The 22,547-nt window shown below is 27.7% G+C and overlaps 1 protein-coding gene across 16 annotated transcripts in view; it reads left to right on the top strand.

The window, feature by feature from the left end:
- LOC107450601 (uncharacterized) overlaps positions 1-21,494 on the top strand; it is a 133,080-nt gene extending 111,586 nt beyond the window's left edge. For all 16 annotated transcript variants that reach the window (XM_087164311.1, XM_043044204.3, XM_087164314.1 and 13 more), the window contains 2 exons: positions 12,409-12,525; positions 15,009-21,494. In XM_087164311.1, coding sequence (XP_087020437.1) covers positions 12,409-12,525; positions 15,009-15,068 — 177 coding nt within the window. In that variant the 3' untranslated portion in view covers positions 15,069-21,494. The remainder of the gene's footprint in view (positions 1-12,408; positions 12,526-15,008) is intronic.
- The last annotated feature ends 1,053 nt before the right edge of the window (positions 21,495-22,547 follow it).

Genomic DNA, 22,547 nt, shown 5'->3' with positions numbered 1-22,547 from the left:
TCTTTCCAAGACATTAAAAATTCCTTGCAACGAATTAATTGCTGTACCCAGTGGTCGGAAAACTACATTCTCTTTGTAGTTAAATACAACTACTTTATGACAATTGTAATTAACTATTTTTGTTTAAATTTAGCGACTACAAACTGCTTTCAAAATGTTATCACTACTTTTAGAAGACAAACTTACTGGAGAAGATTTTCACCAATATTTAAAATGATTTCGAATAAAAAATTGGCTTGGTTAAGTATGAGGAGATATTAAGAAGTTTTAATTTATGTTTACATGTAATAGTTTTTTTAATTCTAAAGCTCTTTTTACAAATTTGTTCTTTAAACTTTCAAACTTTATGCTTTTCTCGACAGTGATTTAACCCTTTCGAGCCGACTGTCACATATATGTGACAGCAAGAAACGCGCTCACTTCCCGGCCGACACACCCGCGTGTCAGAGAGTTTTCTCGTTCACCCCCGACCGTCACTTATTTGTGCCAGCGTTTCGGAACGTTTTAAAAAATTAAATTTCTTCCAAAAGATGGCATTGTATGTCCATATGGTTTCAGATACATGTAGATTTGACCTTCTACTCAAGATGAAAGTACATTCACGTGGTTTTTAGGGGAAGGAGTGGAGGGGGGGAATGTTTTATGAGGGCTCTTTAAATTAGCACGTGATATTTATTTACAGTAAGTAAGGGAGTTTTTTTTATCTCTCGCTACTTTCGATTTTCGGATTAGTTTTTAGTGGATAATTAGATCTTGTAGGCTTGAATTTTTTTTCTTTTTACCGTTAGAATGTCGAAGCGTCGAAAATTTTTAACTGAGCTGGAAATAGAGGAAATTATGCAAAATATTTAAACTTATTAATATTTATATTACATTTAAACAAGAAATAACTTAAGTAAATAAAGTATCCATAGAAAAATATATAAAGCATATGTCACTTAAATACTCTACAGAACAATATTAAACAATGCGCTGATATTTCGGTAATTTCATGGAATTAGGCTTAACATCAAAAAACCCTCCGGCCCTGGGGAGACACACGCTAGAGAGACTGCCGGCCTCAGCGGTAAGCGCGCTTTCACGCTTTGCGTCGCGAAAGGGTTAAGAAATGCTAGGAAATTATCAAATATTTGTAATTTAAGTGATCAATGCTTTTTATATACTCCAAGAAATAAAGTACAGTGCGAAAAACAAAAAGACGGACCTTCCTGAATAACTGTTGATCTAATGACCGGATCTTTACTTTCTAGTACTCAATTTTAGTGGATTGAGGGACTGACCGCAAATATACTGAATAATTAATGCAGACTATATTTTAAGTTACAAAATCAGGCACAAAACGTATAGTTCCTGTGAAATCAAATTTTAAAAAAGTCTAATATTAAAAATTCGATTTCTCAGGAACAACTGTACCGATTTTGCACAGATTTTTCCGAGCATCAGACATAGATCCTATTAACGCTAGAGTGGCATTCTCATTGTGTGCATTAACTGGCTCGCAAAGGATTGGAACAAATTTGATTCAAATTTTTTTTTACATTTGAGCTTTGTATCTTTATTTAACTAATTTGAAATGTAGTTGCCAGGAATCGCTACAAATTACTGTTTTTTTATATCTTTATGTGCACTACTTCTTTTTAAAAGTAGCGCACTGCACTACTAACTGCAGAAAAAAAGTAGCTACAGCACAGTGTTTTCACTACAGCGCGAGAATCTCGCATATTTTTTTCTTTTCTCGCATTAAAAAATGATTACCGCAAGAAATTCGCGCATTCTATAAATCAATTTCAAAATTCACGAACTTCTTGCATTTTGGAAAAAGCTTCGAATTACACCATTTAGAAAAAAATCCGTTTCACTTTTCTTCCTAGATCTTTCATTATTTTCATCATCTGCCCCATTATCTAGCTTCCCTATTTACCAGTATTGTTTAGAACCTTTTCGAACAACAGAACACAACCACGGAACCCCTTTCAGAGCACATTTCTCTACAATCACATGTTCACCGTAGGTAAGGTTTCTTCATGTAAGACGTTCAAATTTTTTATGCACTTATTTAAGATGGACAAATACCTTGTAAAGGCAAAATCTTCTATGATGATGCACCAAAAATATTCAATGCTTTAAAAAGTGGAAGACGTTAAAAATTTATTATAGTCAAAGAAATAATTTTTTTTAAAGAGTTTTAGTGTTTTTTTAGTTTTTAGAAATCTCACTTAACTTTTTGAAATCTCACCCTGCTTTTGAGAAAGGGTGAAAAATTCTCACCCATTTTTTTTCTATGATGAAAACACTGCAGCAGTTTTGCTACTTCTGACCACTGGTTATACCAATTGAGAAAAAGTTTGAAAGGATCAAACTAACTTGGGAACTTGCTTGCTAACTTGCTTGTGTCTCCAAGATATTTAAAATTCACAAAAACTCACTATATTCATTTTTATCCTATGTCCATTAATTGTTTTTAAATCTAAGTACAAGTCCAAGTCGACCTACTGTTGTATTCGAATCATTACAGTCAAACATTGGTTTTATGCCCACCAAATACACTCATATTTCTAAGAAATATGAGTGTATTTGGTGGGATTTTTCTTGACTGGTTTTGTTAATTTACTCTATTGATAGTATGAGAAAGAGACAGACCTTTATTTTGAACAGTTCAAAAATGCGAACAGAAGAAGAAAATTGTTTAAAGAACATTTTGTTAAACCATATAATATTTTTCAATATGCCATTGTCTCCATTTTGTCCTATAATGAGTGTGCAATCATTAGTGCACAGTAATAGCAATGCGCTAGAAGGATTTCTATGAAAACATGATAGAATGCTAATATATTAACTATATTTGCATTGAAAACATTTGCTACAAATTATTTAATTTTAAAGTTTGGCTTTCATTGTATAAATGTATAACATTATAACTATTCATTTTCGCTTTTTATATGATTTCTGTACATTCTGCCTGGCACTGAAATCCATTGTGCCATTTCCTTGCTTTGTTTGCCTTCTTTTGTTTCAACTGTTAGCCTTTTTTTTTATTCCATTTGTCTTCATTCTTAAATTCAAGTAAAAAAAATTATGACTCAGGCTAAAAATATTGAAATTTTTTAAAGGATGGTAATACTTGAGATAATATGTAATTAGAAGCTTTTCATCATATATATGTATGCACTTTTATCTTTACAATTGTTGGACTGTGATGAAATAATCCATGAAAATTGCGCAAACAATATTTTACTGTATTAAATAATCCTTCCTGACTTGTATTTTTGACCTATATTTAGATATTAGATGGCGTCCTGATCTATATTTAGACTAAACCTTATCACTCCATTTGAGTGTTAAGATGGTGGTTAAATCACAGGGATGCTATTGTGTATGCATTACTGCATTATTTCCCCACTGGAAACTCGAAGCAATCTAGTTCTAGATCAGTAGTGCTAGTTTGCTATGTTAATCATATTGACACCATCGTGTTCTTTTTCTTGAAATAGTGTGACATTAATCACCATGTTCAGCTCTGGCTGTTGCTAATCAAAATTTCTTAAAAATCATCGTTTGGGTTTTTAAAAACCTTCAAAAAAAAATATTTTTAAACCAGTTGCCTCAAATTTTTATGTATCGTTACTTTTTTTATAATTCTTTTATTTACTTATATTACATGACATATTCTTTGCTGTAGTAGTTGTTGATGTTTTGAAATAAGTGTTTTAAATTGTTTATCTAGGTTAAAAGATTTGTCTTCCGGGATCCAAACTTGCAACATGCACACAATCGGAAACAGAACAATATTTTAAAGTTTCAAGAAAATTCTAAAACTTATAAAATGCTATCATTGGTTAAATTAATCAATATCTTAAACAATAAATACAAAGTAAATTAACAATGAGTGTCTCTCCTTTTTTCTTGCCTTCATGCTTATACAATTATTGAAAAGATTACATTTTTGTAGTTGTGTGAGTGGATTCATTGATTTCTGAATACTGTTCTTAGATTCATTAGATTAGATGTTATTAGATAAATACCAGATTATTTTATTTAGGAAAATTCGCAAGAACATTGATGAAGAATAATTAGAAAATGCTTCTAAATCAAATTTTAAAAAAGGCACTATTTTTTTAGTAATCTGAAAATTGTGTAAATTGGAATGCCATTGTTTCATTTAATTGTTTTATTTGGATATACCTATACACAACAGCAAATAAAGCCTAGGTACAGATCAATACAATACCTCATATTTTTAGTATTTAATTATTTTAAACTTTGTTCTGATTGTACTTACTGTGAAAAAAGAAGATCCAGCTGTTTAGAAATGTCTCTAAATATATTTGATTCATATCAAATATAATGCATATGCATTATATTTGATAGACTATAGGAGATAGATATAGGAGACTATAATGCATATGCATTATATTTGATAGACTATAGGAGATAGATATAGGAGACTATAATGCATATGCATTATAGTCTCCTGCTTATACATAAAATTTTAAAGGACTATTGTCATCAGCTGCCTATAAATAAATATGAATGGCCACTGTCTTCTATCTATAAATCCGATAATTCTATCTCTATATCTGAAGGTCTACTGTTCTCATCCAGGGACAAATTTCATAGTTACAAGACAGTATGAAGTTACCTAACATCTCTACTACCTAATACTCTTGATTTCTGCTGCAGATGTGTTTGTGCCATTTGAAAATTAATTTAAATTAGGCTTCCCCGAATTCACTTATGAGAAGTTAAATTTGGTTCAAATTTAGTCTTCCAGCATCTTTAAATAAATATGAAGGTCTACTACAGTAGTTCTCACCCAGAGAGAAATTTTAAAGGGGTGTGAGGTTAATTTGATTACCCTTGATTTCTGCTGCAGACATATTTGTATCATCTGAAAATGAATTTAGGCTTCAGTGTATTCTGTGATAAGAAGTTAAAATTAGTTCAAAATCGGCATAGTTAATGTGTTGAGCTCTAAAGTTCTTAAAAATTTTCAAGGTGAATTTTTTGGATTAAAAAAATATCCTCAGACAGAAAATATGTTTGAAAAAAATCACTTTCTGACGGTGCAAGTCTTATCCATAAGTGATAGAAAGAGTTAGCCCATCATTTTCATTTTATGTTGATTTATCTTTGTGTGTCAGGCTTCTCAATTATGTTACAAATGAAGCTACTTGAATAGTTTAAAAGTGACCTGCATTTTATTTTTGCATCCTACTTTTACGCTACTCTGTGCATCCAAGCATTAGAGAAGATAAAACAATCACAGACATCTCAGCGCATTAAAAAGTGACAATAACACAGTTGTTTACAATACCAAAAAATTTTTCTAATCATTGCAGTTTTAATAATTTATTTATCTTAAGTAATTAATTGTCTAATCTAATATGTAAGACTTATGAAGCATTGGTAGATTATAATACCGTACTTCTTATTATATAGTTTGATCTCTTATTTTTGATTGTGAGATAGCAAATGTCTGGTGTGTTGGTTGTATAAGTCGACTGCTGAAAAAAAAAGAAAAAATACAACATTCCTAAAATTTAAAAACAATAAAATAATTATCAAGTCCATAAGATTTTCTAAAGTTAATAGTTCACATTATTCATTCTGGATGTGATACATTTGCCCTCAAATTAAGATGGTATTCCTTCAAGTAATGCAAAATAATTTTTTTCTGAAGGTATGAAAGAAAATGCAAAATTAATTGCATATTATGTATAAAAAAAAATTTTAAGAAGAGAAATTAATACAGAGTTATTGATATCTATCTCAATTCTTATAATTCATCAATATTTTACGATAAATGAATGTTCAACTTTATTTACGGTTTATATGTTGACCTCCTGATTTTTGTAAAATTTTTGGGATTTGAAAACTTAATTTATACACCGGGATATATATAAACTGAAAATAAATAAAAGAAGAGATGGATTCAAAATAGATTGGGAACTGCTGGTCTACTGTATTTTCCTGCTTTTAAATATGGATTCAAATGCTTATTTTTTTGGTTTTAAAACATATTATCTGCTACAAAAGTTGAATGAATTAAAACATATTGTCTGCTACAAAAGCTGAATAAATTCTCTGCTACGTTGGGATGTTTTTTACTGTAAAATATGTTCTATATTAGGTTTCTTGATGTTTAGTCAATGGTTATTTTCTATAATTAAAAGTTTTTTTTAAACTTACTAAAATGTTATTTAGCATGCTCTTACCCAAAGCTTTTTATGTCTAGGAGCCAAGTTTTATTTTATGTTCCTACTGAGTAATAATGTATGCTTCAGTAGCACAGTGTACTAATCAGTTATCTGTTGTAGTAATCAGTTATCTTTTAATATTGTGAATAGAAACTTAATTAATTTGAAGGATTTACTTTTTTAAGATTGCAATAATTTAAATCTATTTGAAATTGGATTCAATTACAACCTAAAAATATTTACCTATGATAAAAAATAAGCACTGAGCTTTTACTTTATTAGTAGAAGATTCAGTTGTCTTTAAAAAAAAAAATCTATATGAAATTGTATTTATTTGCAATCTAATATACTAAGTAAAATAGAAAATAAGCATAACTGTCTCTTAAACTCCTTAAATTATTGTAGCTTTGCTTGAATAATAAACAAAGTTATCATCTGTTGAAGATATACAAATTATATCTAATTGCAAATTAAATCTAAATATGTTTAATTAAAACATAAAATAAGTACAACTGTCTTTTGAACTCTTACTTTAATAATAGCTTTACTTTATTTGTAGATACAGTTGTCTTCAAAAGAAATCTCATACAAATTGCGTTTAATTACGACCTAATCAAAACATAAAATAAGCACAACTGTCTCTTGAAATCTTACTTTATTAGTAGCTCTGTCTTTTTGTAAATTTTTTTTTTTTTAATTTTTTATTCTGGTTATGAAATGTAGTTGGCATCAGCTGTAATTGGCCTTGAGCTTCCCTCTTTCTCAAAATTTTTTTCTTCTTTTTATTCAATCTTTTTTTTTTTTTTTTTTTTTAAATATTTGTAAATTTAGAAAATTTAGTCATGAAAATGTTGAAAATAGGCTGGAATATTTTGGATTGACATATCAGCTCGGATATAGATTCTTTTTATTATTACTTAACATTTATTTTTTTTAATTCATACATTTCAATAACAAATATTGAAATCATTTTAGATGGTTATAACATATTTTTCAATTAATTTAAAAATAGAGAGTTGTGAAAAATGAAAATTTTACAGTACCGAAAAAAAGCTTCCAACTGATTATTTTAAATTTGTCTTACTTCATAATACAGCATTACTTTTTTAAATATTCAAGCAAACAATAAATGAACAGAGTAGGGATCTTGATAGGGATTTTTTAAAAAATTTTAGGGAATTTCTGAAGTATAGAAAAATCAAAAGAATCTTTGATTACACTAGTAGATCAGGAGGAGAAACAAATTATAAGAATTATTATGAAAAGTTTTTTTAGATTAACAAAATTTTTAAATTTTTTTAGAAGTTGTTTAGATTTCAAATCAATAGAATATAACTATCTAATCCAACCTTGCTAAAAAGCATTACTAGTTAGATGTGTTTGTGCTCTAGCTCTAGGTTGTTGCAAAAGATGTCAACTGCTTCGAAAGGTGGATTTTGCACTGTGTTTTTCTCTCCCTAAAACTGTAATACTAATCATATTATCACCACAAAACCTTTCTGCACAATTTACAAAAGTAGTATTATCGCTTAAAGATACTTAGTGAGCTATCCTTTTGTGTAACACTCCAACACTATTCTTAACAACAAGGACATAATTCTTAGGGGAATTAATTTTCTTCATTTCACTTTACCTAATATTTAAAGGAGCAAAAGGATGAATTTTACCATTGGTCTTGTTTTGTTCTCTTCTATTTCAAATTTTCTATTTGTCTTAGAAACATCTTGTGTGCAGACATCTTGTGTCTTATAAACGTCTTGTGTGCACATCTTGGTACTTATATGAGCGTAACAATGTCAAATGTATGAAATACTTTTCACCTTTAAATAATTTAATTATGAAATTCATTCAAGTTTTGAAAAGGTAAAATAAAATCATAAGTCAAAATTTCATTTGATAGTCTTCAAAATTTTCTTTTTCAGTTAGAAAGATCGTTGACACATTAATAGAATTCCACACTCAATATTCCATACAATATTTGTTTCTAGAAATAATTCAATCTTTCACATATCCTTCAAATTCTATATTTCTAAACTTTTGTGCAGTTACTTGTTTTTAAAACTAAATCATTATTTCAACAGTTTCTGACATTGGCCTATAAAAATGTCTGCCTTGTGAATTTTTATACAGATTTAAGAAGTACTAAAGTCAGCAACTGAGCAAGAAGACATTTAACATTTAGTTAAAAACAACATGATTTCCCTTTAGGCAATTAGATGTTTTTGTGAATTATGCTGTTACTAATAAACCTCTTAAGTTGATCTCCTGTCTTACGTTAAGTTTAATGATCAAGTACTAAAGAAACAAAAACAATTCTCTTCTTATAAGTTGACCACGTGTCCAAGTGGACCATCAGATTGTGTCGACTTAAACATAGTTTCCACCAGATAAATTTCACCTATCTGAAAACCACCTAGATATTGTTTCTACAAAATACCACCATTGTTACTTTATTGCTACAAACCTTTGATGGATTAATGTCACCATAAAGATCTAATGAAAGGATACTCGCACATGCACTGTAACATTTAGTACGCATGCATACAAAATGCCACATTTGGAAATTGTGTAGTCTATCATCACCATATTGCCACAAACCCTTTAAATAATATGTGAAAGGTTAAAAAGGATACCTTTTTTCTGTGTGGGATACTCACACATGCAGTGTGAAACTCAGTGTTATGGTTTGCGTTACAAAAACACTATGCAAAATCTCCCTAATTTATCTTAAATTCTGAACTTCATTCCATCTTTTCCCTTTTATTTAAGGTTCTCTTCCTTGAAATAAAGCGGCCAGGTTGAATTTGCCTTGATAGAAAAGGATGCATGCTATTAGAATTCTGTTTATAAACGACTACCTTCTTCTCGAGGATAGCGGACTACTAACATTTATCAAAATTATTTTTTAAAGACTGTGCTACTCTTGTTTCAAGATCATTTGAGCTTATTTTGTGGTGTTTCTTCAGAAATTAGATGTTGTGTGCATTGAAAAGTATTTAATACTGTGTGAATTTTTCTCTTCAAAATGTGAAACACTTTTTAAAAATAATGCATATGTGTGACATAAGGCTTCAATAATTATGTAAATCAGATCTGAAATTATGGTTATTATTATCAGATGGGGTATTTCTGGAAAGCATTTAGATAGCAGTTTGAACTGGAAGGTAAGTTACGTGCTATTGAAGTACTCTTACTCGTTAGTGCTTTGTGTTTCATTATCGCATGATTTATTTTATACCCTTTCTTCCCTGAAGTGTTCTTGCGAGTCATGTCAATGTATTTAAAAATTAAATCAATTTAAATATTTTCATCTTGAAACTACCCCTGTGAAAGCACAATGATATTATTATTGCAAAAAAGTGTTTGTGATTTCTTTGTTACATTCTTCTTGTGGTGTTCATAAACTTAAATCTGTTTCAACATAACTCTACATTTATTGTAACTTTTCTGAACTTCTATTTTTATAAACTTTTTCTAAATTATTTCCTAAATAGTTTCACGATTCATTTCTATCCTAAACTTACTCCAAAAATAATAAAATTATGTTTCGAAAGGGGGGAAAATATGTTTTTTTAAAAAAAAAAAAAAAAAAAAAAAAAAAAAAAAAAAAAAAAAAAACATTTTTTTAATTACAATTTCAGGTAAAGATAAATTTTCTCTCCAAATGATTCCTACACTGTAAAAGTTTATATAGTAGTCTTTGTTTACTATTGAATATTGATGCTGTTCAAAAGCTACTTAATTAAAATAAATAATGAAAAGAAAAAAAATGAAATGCTTATTTTCATGGTTCATTCTTTTGATCAATTTTAAATTCTTTAACAATTAACACGTTGAATGCTATGGGGGTGACCGGCACTGAGTTTGTTGTATCGCCACAGGGGTTACCAGTGACCAGCAAAGCCAAGATTATTAGAAACACATAATTCGAGTAAATTTTTAATGCTTTTAATTTTTTTATATTATTATCGTTACTAAAAATGGTTTGAAGAAATTAATGCAATGTAGAAAATGCAAAAGTCATTTTGGCCAGACGGGCAATCCGTGTAAATTAGCGTGGCATTCAGCATGTTAAATAAAAAAAATTTAGCATAAAATTGATTTATTAAAAATAATAATGTGTTTTTGGGGGTTTCAACCTTTTTCACCATCAATAAATTCAAAAAAAAAATTTTCTGGCCCACATATCTGCTAAAAAATATTCTTTAGTTAAGAGAATTTATTTATAGTAGGTTTTAGAGTAGCTTATTTAATATTTTGATATTTAAGGCGTTTATATTTTGTTAAAAAAATTGAAATATAATTTATTTCGTGTATAATCGTGTTAATATCTGAAGCGGGCAAAATGATGATACTGAGATACTTAAAAAATGAAATTGCTTCATTACTAAAAGGATGATTGCCATTCCAAACTAAATGTGTAGTTTGACGTAGCTTTCGCTCAACTAAAGCATCAACATCATGTGAATTGTTCGCAGTCATAATTTTTAAAGTATTCTTCAAATGAGGATCTATCAAACATGTTCTTTTTGTTGCTAATCTGTTCAGTGTGTTATTAATTTTGTCTTAGTATTGCACTAAGAAACTAGTTATCGATTACATGCCATCAATTTGCATTACCAGTTAAGGCCTGAAAAATTGTTGTTCTACGTTCTTTTCACTTTATCAATCGTTTTAAATGAAACAGAATAAAATGGGACTGCCATTTTGGGAAAAATTAATGGTCACCACCAAACGCAAAGCAATTAAATTAACAAATTCCGATAAAACATTGTCTGTCGATTGCCACTTTTTTCCATCAAAAATGCATACATGTAAGACATATGTACTCCATCCTGAAAATATGCCTTATAAATTGTATCTTATTCAGATTTAAAAAAAATTTAAATGTTTTTTTTTAATCAAAAATATATATTTTTTTTCATTTTCTTAACCTTCTCTTTAGAATTATTCATTCAATATTATAAATCTTTTTCTACATTGTTTAACATCACATTTTCCACAATCTGTTGAATTTTTAGAAAATTTATAAATTACAAATAACGGCTAACCAATTGAATTCAGACTACCTACACTTGTTGTAGTAAGTTTTTTTTTAATCATAGCTTTTTTTACTGAAACTTGTATAATTTGAGCAGGATGCAGAATAGCTAGTAAAATTTTTAGTATTGGCTTATTACAGATCAGTGTATTGCGGAAAAACAGAGATTGCTTAAAAGAATTTACTGTTTATAGACAAGATTGAATCAGTTAAGAAAAAATTGCATCATACACAAAATAGCATCATATAAAAAAACTTTTTTACACAATGTAGCAGAAGACTCAAAAAATCTGTTAACTCAGTCCTGAGAAATGGTGTTCAGATTAAAATATGTATATATAAATTTATGTCAGAGCAAAGTGGAAAGCAAGAAAAAGATAGTAACCAATCTTTATTTAAGACTTCAAATCAATAGTAACAAGATGGATAGTAACCAATCTTTATTTAAGACTTCAAATCAATTGCACCCTGAAATCTTGATGTGCTTGAGTTTTTATCTTGAGGAAAGTAACAGAAGTTTGGTCTTATGATATGTTATGTCTCATGGAAAAAAGGGGGGAAATTAGTATTGTTATTGGTCTATTAAACAGGCTGAGGGATCTCACGGTTCGTTTTCGGGGAAAACTTAAAATGTTATTTCTTTCATACTTGAAATCTAAATATAGAATCAAAAGGGTGGATATAAATAATAAAGTCTGAGAAAGTGTTTAATTTTGATTAAGAGGGGGAATTTAGATAAAGAAATAACATAAAAAGATTAGTTAAAGCTTTTTATTTTACACACACATAGATATATAATCATTTTGATGGTTTCTAAATTGACTATTAGTTTAATTGTTTTATATACAATCTTATATCTTAGTAAATAAGTATAAAAACAATTAGATTTTTAAATTTTATTTTTAATTTTCAATATTGTGATTTAAAATGTGATGTGCCTTTGTATATTGTGGTGTGCAAGGAAGCGTTGGTGCTTTGTTCTTTCAATCATTATTTAGTGTTTATCTGCAACAATAATGAGTTTACATCATGCATGACAAATAATGATGATGTCAAAGAATGTGGATATTGTTTTAAACCCTGTTTGTGTAACTTCACTTTTCTGATTTTTGCAATTTCATTTTATGTTTTAACACAAAAGTTTCATTGCTGTCTTTCCTTTTCTTAAAGCTTCCTGCTTCTGTTGGAGAAATTATCTCAGACATGCTGTGTGCAATGTGTGGAACAGTTGCTACACTAAGATGTAAACAATGTACAAAGGTTGCATATTGTAACCCTACATGTGCTGTAAGTTATTAATTTTTTACTATATGTATTGCTGTATGATTGAAATTAGCTTCAGCTGATTCCCTGCTAAGTGGTTTTCGGCATTAATTCTGATAGGCATTGTTTCTGATTCTTGGCATTAATTCTGTTTCTCTAATCGATTATTACTTTTGTGCCAATTACTGACTAACATCTATGCTAAATGCACAGTCTAAACCTGAATTGCAGCTGATCTTTCATAATCTTGATACATTAAAACTTCGTAAATTAAAATTTGGATAAAACAATGGCTTACCAAGCTTAAGAATAATATACATTTTATCCACTAGCATATTATAAGTGCATGCTCAGGAGTCTGTCCAGGCTAAATTTACTATCGTTTAGCGGTACCTTCACAAATTCAATTTTAGGAAAAACAGTAGTTTCACAAAATGCTTTTCTTAAAATTTTATTTTTGTATCCTTAAGAAACGATTAATCTATATTTTTACTATGTTTTTGTGTTTATTTTTAATATAATTTTTAATTTTTCACAAATTATGGCTAAATTTTCACAAAATTGGCACCTCTCAGAAAAACCTAGACAGATCTCTGATGCTAATTACATCAGGTCCAGGTGCTGCCATATAATACATCAAATTTTTTTTCTTCATTTGTATTGTCAAACATAAACAAGCAACTTTCACTGCAGTTTGTCAATAAGAAAAACTCCTTTTGTTAATCATCTGTGGTACTGTGAGTGACTATAGTTAGGAAGTCTATAATTTCAAGTAGAGATATAGGGTAAGCATTAAAGATAGGTTATGATATTGAGGGAGGTGACAAAATATCCACTTACTTAAATGTGCTCTTTTTTGTTTCTATAGAAACAGACAATCCCTCTACCATTTTTCCAACTGACAAAAAAATTTTTTTTGCAAACTAAAATTGCAAAAGAAACAGGTTTTAACTAGTTAAATATCAAATTATGTATAAATGTTTACATTATGAAAAATCAATAGCAATTTCAAATTTTCATCAAGACTTGAACATAAGTCATTCTACTGTGCACTCTCTACTTAGGGCTATAATTTAGCTTAACACAAACTAAAGTTTACACACAATATTTCTGCCGATATGATCTTTCATATATCTGGCAACACTAGATAAAAGTGAAATAAACGGAGGAGCTATGATAATTTATCTTGATGTTCAAGTGCTCTTGGACATGATTTAGTTATGAATAAAATATTAAGTTACGTAAATGGCAATTAAATCTTATTTTATTATAATCAATAATCCGAGGGTGTGTTGTATCGGTCCTCGTTAAACTGTTTTACCATAAAGTGCTTAACTTTGCATGCATGTCGTCAGGCTACCAAAGCGGGGGTGCCGCCCCCTCTGCAGAGGATCAAAATTGTGATGGCATGTCTTCGGATCATCCTCAGGGATATTTCCCAGACCCACACCAATAGCCCATTGTGCAGCTCTATTGCGGCGTAAATGAACTACAACAACAACAATATAATCAATCTCATATACTGTGTATACTCATATCGTGTATACTGTGAATTGTTACTTTTAACACTGGAATTTTTTTCTTCCATAAATTGAGTTTGAACCTTATGAAAGGTATTAGTCTAGTACTTTGGTTCCAGCAATATGCTTTTGCATAGTCCAAAGTGATCTGACATTTCCACTGTATTCAACTAACTAATGTGCCCTAAGTTATTGGGGAAAAAAAAGTGATTGACAATAGTTTCTTTTTAATGTAGAAGTATATCAAACTAAACCAGAAATAAGAATATGATCTTTTTCCTTTTCATTTAAAAATTAAATTTGGATTAAAGAAACTTATCACACAAATAATTATATGATGCTATTTTTAACTGCTACTAACATATGGTAGGTATCAAGGTTTGAAATTTAGTTCAATATGTTACAAATTGTTTCATGTTTGTTTGACAATAAATCGATATAAATTAAATATGCCTACTTATTCACTTTTGCTACTTATTGGTGAACTTTTTTTGCTCATCTTTGTTTGCCTACTTTTTTAAATTGAAATATGCAATACATAATTTCTAAAATAAATAAGATTGTATTTTATTTGGTAATTGCGCGATTGAATGAAAAAATTTTCAATTCTACACATATTTAAGTATAGATATTTTATCATAATTTTGTTATAATTTCTTCCTCTGCCAATATACCAACAGAAAGAAAAGTCTAAAACCAGATTATACAATCCTCTTGTGACCTGATCATTAGACTTCATTGATTGGACCATTGTGGTGTAACATTTAACATCTATTAATGAGTTTTTAAAATTTTTGTTTTGTAATGCAATTATTTCATTCCCATTGACTCTCAGAAGAGACTAATTTAGCACTTATTGTCATATATAAAGAAGGATTATTTCAATTAATGTTGTACTTTTTTTTTATATCGCATGATTTTGTATTTACTTGAATAAATAAATTAATAATTATTTTGTTTTTAAAAATGTAATTTTTATATTTTCAGAAATCCTTCTGGCATTCAAAGCACAAACATGAATGTAAACCTCTTGATGGTTCTGTGTGAGTGTAATACAAATAAATACATGTACTTCTTTAATGATTATATAGTCACTTTTATGTATATTGTGTTTTGAATTTTTTTTCTCTAGAGCTTAGGCACCTTACTTTGTTAAAGATTTTACTAACGTTTGTTATGTGAGTTGTCACTTACTATCCTTCATAATAACATTTTTTAAAAAAATTTCTTGCATAACATGCCCTTTTCAGTATCGATTTTTGCATTGTAATTAAATTATGGGTATGTGAATAATATTCTATTGTACATACAATTTTGTGAAACATAAGCATATGCTTCATTGTTGTCCCCCTTCTTGTGATGTTAAGCAGTTTTGTTTTGTATTGTTCCTCCCTTACTTATATTTTAGAAAATACAATTTTGTTACTTGTAAAATAAGTACCTCATCATTTTTATGTGTGCTTCCCTCCCACATTAAATTGATCATTCATCGAATTCACCCATTTCTTAATATCATTTTTGCATCTTTTGTCATTTATAAACATGGCACTCATGTGTATGTTATACTATTGTTTAGGAATTTTATTTCATTATACCTCTATCTATTTTAGTACATTGTGATGTTAATCCAATATGGTGTTTCATTTTTCATTGTTTCTCCATTATTTTCACTTATATATCTAATTTTCTTTCTTTTGAAATATATACATTATCATTTTTATGTATACTTTTTTTCCCTGTAAAATTGCCCATCTATAGAATTGACCTATTCTTTTAATTTCATTATGCCTCTGTAGTCATTCTTAAACATATGTCACTCATGCATAGGGTTATATCATTGTTCAAAATATTTTTTTCATTGTACCTACCTTTATCTGTTTCTTAGCACATTCAATTTCATTAGTCATAAAATCCAAACCTCTTCATTTGTCTGTACATACATCATTGCTTTGTTCTCCATTGATCAATCTATCATTATCTTAGTTTCATTTATATAATTTCATTATTAGTTCCATTCATATAATTTCATTATTAGTTTCATTCATATAGTTTCATTATTAGTTTCATTCATATAATTTCATTATGTGTATTATTTTGTCCTTCATAAACAAAGGCCTTGCCATTTGTGTGCATGTGGCTTAATTTTTGTAGTTAATAGTCATACCATAACCAGGCATGGTAAAAAAAAATTATTTTTGAAGTGCAGTAAATGTTTTGAGACCCTTTGTAATTAAATCCAATGATATGAATTAATATTTATAAGGAAATCTGATTGCATATTTCTGTATGTTTTTAGTTTAAAACAAATAAAACTGAGAAAGAAGAAAAAATAGTGAGGCAAGAAAGGTTTATTTCACCTTTTACTAATGCCGTATTTGCCTATTTTAATAACATATAATTTAGTTTAAAAAATTCAAACAGTCCTAATAAATTGTTTTTCAAAATAACTTTCATTTTCACTTTCTCTAATATTTAAAAACTTTTAGAAATTGAAATTTTTTTTCCTTTAAAATTAGATGTTAGCTGTTAGGGTTGTGTTGTATTAGTAACATCTAGCTTTTAATTTTTGAAATTTTTGTAAAACTTATAAAAACTATTAGAAGTCCTCAAATTTTTCTTACTGACTTATATGCTTTTAAAATTGGCAAGTAACATAAGTAAATGGTAGAATTGCCCTAATGTCAGTCTTTAATTTAGTTTAACTATATTTTACAAAAAGAAATTTTTAAATTTTCAGAAATAAAATGCTCAAAATATATTATATTTTTTGGAAAAAATGTTTATTTCATTTTTGAAGTGATAAAAATATGAATGGTAAAATGAATGATAAAAATGTAAAAGGAAAAGCAATTTAATTGCTATTTATTATCAAAATCACCTAATCTAACCCGAGATGTTATATTAGATGAAAGAAAAAGTTTGTTTACTTTGATATCAAACGTTTAACTTATTACATTAATATTTTGTTTTTATGGTTATCAGTTTCAGTGGCAATAAATGTGCCTTTTTGTTGAAGCTGAATAAATTAAATTAGTTAATCAACGAGCATGGTTACATTTTAGTTTTAAGGGAACAGAAGTTAATTCTTCTTTATAAATGATTTAAGTATTACATTTCATAGTTTTATATAGCATTTGAAGTAGAGAAATTGTTTTGGAAAATTGGTTAAATAAATTTTTTAGACTTCTTTAATGCTATGCAAACTCATAAATGTTATTTTAGTTTTGTAACATTGTTAAGTTGAATATGCTTTAGTAAAATACTATTCACATCTATATACAAAATGTAAAAAAAATGAGGAAGAAAGTAAAAATGATGTGGTAGCAAAATCTAGCATGCTATTAGTCTATTTTACTAAGCTTCAGCTGAATGTTTAGTCAGTTAAATGTGAAATGAAAGCTAAAGCAAAAATCCTAAATTAGTCCTACTTATATTTTTACTACCACATTTAACTTTCTTCTGAATTGTTTATATTATGCTATATTAAGTAATTTAAGTTTTACTTTGAAAAGTGAAAAATGCATAACATTTTACATGTATGTAGCTTTTTTCATCTTTGTCTTTAAAACTCATATCTGTTTCTAATTTATTCAATTTTATCTTTTTTCAAAATTTATGTTTTCAAGTGAACAACATTCTGTTTTGTTTTATTTTTTAAATTTGGCTGATAAATCAGGGCTCAAAATTAAATGAATAGTATGCTATTCTTATTTTTGGTTTTGTGTTAGGATTTGTGTTTTTTTTCTTCACAAAATAGCAGATTCCACCATAATTATTAACATTGCACATTCTCTGTAACATAATTTTACATTTAAATTTACTTTTTTAAACTTTTTTTCTATTAAAATAGAATTCTGGCAGGTAAACAGACCAGTAAACTGTGCAAAGAGTGCTAATATCCTTTAATTACTGGTCTTTTAAACCAGTGATTATATTTTTTTTAATTTCTATTCCTATATAAATTATTTCTTAATCATCACAGTTAAGCTCATAATCATCAACTCACATAATAATTTTGTGCATTATCTTAGGAGCTTTATGAATCTTGGTTAAATATTATTGTTAGCGACCACAATTTAGTTCATAATCATCACAATCTTGCTAATAATTTTATACATTATCCCAAAGGCTTCACCATTTTTGGGTATATATTTGTGAACTAGTCTATTTACTTTTAACAGAAATGTTTTCAGAAATAAATGGTTTGTTTAAGTCACAAATTACGAATGCAAGGTAACAAAAATTCAGATAAACTTTTTTCTTATATATTTAAAGTAAAAAGATTTATTTTGCTTTTAAAAAGATCTATTACATATTTAATTCTTTCTAATGCTATCTTTAACTAAGGCAAAGTACTTTTTTTTAAATTTTTTTTTTTTTGTAAAAGCATGAATTAAAAATTTATTTCCATATTGAACTTTTGCATTCTGTAATTTCAAAATTTAAAGCATTTCTCAGTGAGACAAGGTTTTTTATAACACTTAGCAAATACTTATTTTTTATTAAAGAATTTTTTTTCTCACATGTTTGTTTATTGAAAAGTGTAAGAAAGGAATAAGTTTTAATTTTATTTATGCTTGTTTAGGCAGCACAACAACTAATTATGTTAGTTATATTAATTATAATTATTAATAGCATAGCAATTTTTGTGGGTCACACATCATAGTTACATGTTTTGCAAAGGACTGAGTAACACTACTTTGTGGAGTATAATTTACTGATCTGGTTAAACTCTAATTCTAGTTCTTTATACTTATAAGTTCTATCAGTGATTTTTTAAAATATATTTTTTTTTTTTACTTTATTGAATAATTTCTTATCTTAAAAGTGTGCTTGTTTTTTAAATTATTATGACTTGTACATTTAATTGAGTTTTAGTCATTTACTTTAATAAACTCAGGGTCATTTTTGTATTCGAAAAAAAAGGCTTCAAAATGAAAAACAGAGTTTTAAAATTTTGTATTCCATTTGATTTCTGTAACTTTAACAGTCAAACTGCTTTATAAAAATTGAGACAAAATTGCTATATCAAATATATTTTTGTTATTTCAGTATTGCAACTAAACATTTTCAATATTTTTCAGGCATAAAATTTTATTTAAAATGAAGAAATTTCATTCACTAAAAGCATATTTCACTTTTTCTTTTCGTTCTTTTTTATTTTCTTTTAAGTCAAACGAAATTGCAGTTTAATTGTTTTAAAAATATTTATTAATTATTTTAAAAACAAAAGCTACTGAATTGTAAGTTATGGACTTGAAATGTAATGTGGATACTAAAATTGTAAACAAATTTTAACAAAAATACTTAATTTCATTATTTACCCTTTGCTTACAAAGCCTGTCATTTTCTTGTTATATGAGCCACAAGCAAAAGATTTATATAATTTATTTATATTTCATGCAAATATGTTTCATATCATGTATATCACTAGTATTAACTGTCTTTTTGGCTTATGGATGCTTTTCCAAGTGTAAACAACAACATGCTACCTATAAATTGTTACATTTATAATTAAATCTCAAATAGAGATAAAAAGTGTTCAAAACAAATAAAATGAATGTTTTGAGTATTATCACCCATTTTGGATGCTTTATTCATTTCAACACTATTGTTTCTTTACGGGATTATTTTGTGTGTTCTTTACTATCATCAACTCTTGAAAATCTTTACTTAAACAACTATTGAAAATTTTAATGGTAGTGTAAACTCTGCTTTGGTGTGGAAATTAATAATAAATTAATAACCTGAATGGCTTCTTATTTTTTTCTCACTACTAACGCTACTCTTGTTTAGCTTCATGAGGTTATGCATCTATAATTGAGCTTTTATTCGTGTATGTTTTTTTGTGACTGGTTTTTAAATTTGTTTATTTATAATTTTAAAAAAGTAAAGCTATTCTGCTACTGTCTGTTGTCGGCCTTTTTTCATTAACCCTTTGCTTACGGCTGGTACAATACGTGAACCAGAATGGCTTAATCGTGCTAAGCGCTATAAGCGAAAGGTTAATATGTTTTTTTATTTTTATATATATATATGTGTGTGTATTATAATGATTTAATAAATAAAACTTGATAATATCCAACAATACACCAATATTTCAGATTTAGAACTGAGCTGAAAAAGTAATTAAATACCCTGTCAGTTTTTTTTTTTTTTTCCTTTTAAATTGGCATATTTGAGATACTTTTTTGTTTATTGGATATATATGTTTCTAATCAATGATAAAACAAACTTATTTTTTTGTTTTTTTTACTTTAGGAAAACCGTGTTGTTGCTATTGAATGTATAACTTGGTAGATATCAATAAACCTCAAATAAATAAATATATGTATATACACACACACATATATATATATGGTTTTAAATACAGCTTGATTAATAATCATATATGTTATATGGTTGTTCTTAATGTTGTTGCTATGTTATTTGTTATTAAAAAGTAGGATCAGTTTATATTATTATAATCTTTAATTATAAACACATGACCTCTTAATGATTATGCAGGTAGTTTAAAGGCAGTGTGTCCCCTGATGAAGTACTATTCTGCAAACACACATTTATATATTATATTTTATTTTTAATTATTAAGAATTTTTATCTTATTTCTAGTTTATATAATACAAATTTGGTTTCAGCTGCCTTGTGCGCTTTTCCAATTTGAATTAGGTAAAGTTTAAGTGTGTTTATTTACCTTTTAGCTATCAATATTGACTTAGTAAATTGTATTGATTCTGTGATTGGATTATGAAACATATTAAGCAGTTTATTAAGTTTCTTCATGAAAAATTTGCTTGTATATTAAAATTTGAATTTTGTTTTAAAAAAGCATTATTTAACAGTATATTGATTGGGACTTGGGAAAAAAATTTTTTTTTCCAACTAAAACAATTATTTTGTGTGCTTTTCTTGTTAAATTTGTCAAAATTTCTCTTTTCCTTAATATATTAAATTAATGTCTAAAATTTCTTTACTTTCAAACACTAAAACAATTTTCTTGTGAAATTTGTCAAAATTTTTCTTTTCTTAATGTATGAAATTAATTCAAACATTTCTTTATTTTCAAACTAAAACAATTTTTGTTTTTTTCTTGAGAAATTTGTTAAAATTTCTCTTTTCCTTAATATATTGAATTACTGTCAATAATTTTCAAAGGATGTAAAGTACCTTTATTTTTTATGAAAACATTAATTGCTTTTTTCTGGTCTTGTGCTTCTTTAAAGCTGTATTTATAATTATTTTGAAAAGGTGCATTTTGATGTGGCTAAGAGTTTGCTCTATTCATGTGTTATGTGTTCACTGTGAGATGTGAAGGATGTTGTAAAATTAGTGAGAGGTTTTGTTTAAATGTTGTGTAAATGCTGCATATCTTGTGTATATATATATGCTGAGAAACAGAAGGATGGTAATGTTTTGTGATACTTTTCTATACTGAAAAATTTGTGATGAAATAAAATGTATATATATTATGAACTTCGTTTGATCTATTAATGTTAATTAGCTAAGAATCCTTTTTTCGATTGGCTTATGAAAAAGTAAACAAATCAACACTATATGCGAAATTGAGAGGTGTAAAATTAAAGGAGCTGACATAATTCGAAATTTGTTTTTATTCCTGATTATTTATTTTCCTTCCTGGGGGCTTTGCGTTATTAAACAAAGCACGTTCTTATAAGTTCATCAAGCAATTTATTCTTCAGAGCCACAAAAAGGAAGCTTTTACCACATACCTTTATTACGAACCTTGTTACCTCAGGTGGGCACTGAGTGGTAATAAATCTTATACTATGTAATATATTTAAGTGTTTAAAAACAGCACAGATTATCACATTATCACAAATACTCGTTATCAAAATTATTAAACGTTGTACACACGTCATTATAATAGTATGGAGATTAACAATGAGTACCTTTCTCCATTAATTTTACTTTTAAGTACTTACCCCCCCTTTTTTTTTACTTGAATTAGTGTTCATTTTTAATCATTTATTTTAATATTCATTTGTTTCATAAGTGTAAGTATCAACAGGGCTGATTGTGCTCCGGAAAAAATCCGGATTTCCGGAATTTTTGCTTACAATGATCCGGAAGTTTCCAGAGATTGAAGGTCCAGCCGTTTCAAAAATTCATTGATCACAGAAGTTTCCGGAAATCAAATTTTCAAAGGTGGAACATAAAAACACAGTTTATTTTATTTGTTTGTAAGGGAGAGCCAGAGAGATACTTTATAAGCTTATATTCATGATTAATATTCATTTTTTATCAGTAAATAGTTGTTATAATCATAAACTCAAAAAAGAAAGACATATTTGTAAATTTTAATTACTTCTCCAGGTCATCATAGGTATGTGTAAATGGTATAGGTATGTGTAAAATTTTAAATATATATTTTAAGTAAACTAAGAAATATTGAGAAAAAGGAAAACAAAAACCTTGTTTAAATGTTAAACTGTATTTTTTTTTTTTTTTTTTTTTTTTTTACTTCAAGAAATTATTTTCCAGAATTTCGACTTGGGCTCACAATCA

Source organism: Parasteatoda tepidariorum, chromosome 5, assembly GCF_982258835.1.
Source record: "Parasteatoda tepidariorum strain Cologne lab strain chromosome 5, Ptep-v5.0, whole genome shotgun sequence".
In the NCBI taxonomy this organism is placed as follows: Eukaryota; Metazoa; Arthropoda; class Arachnida; order Araneae; family Theridiidae; genus Parasteatoda; species Parasteatoda tepidariorum.
This window is presented reverse-complemented; position numbering and strand designations above follow the sequence as displayed.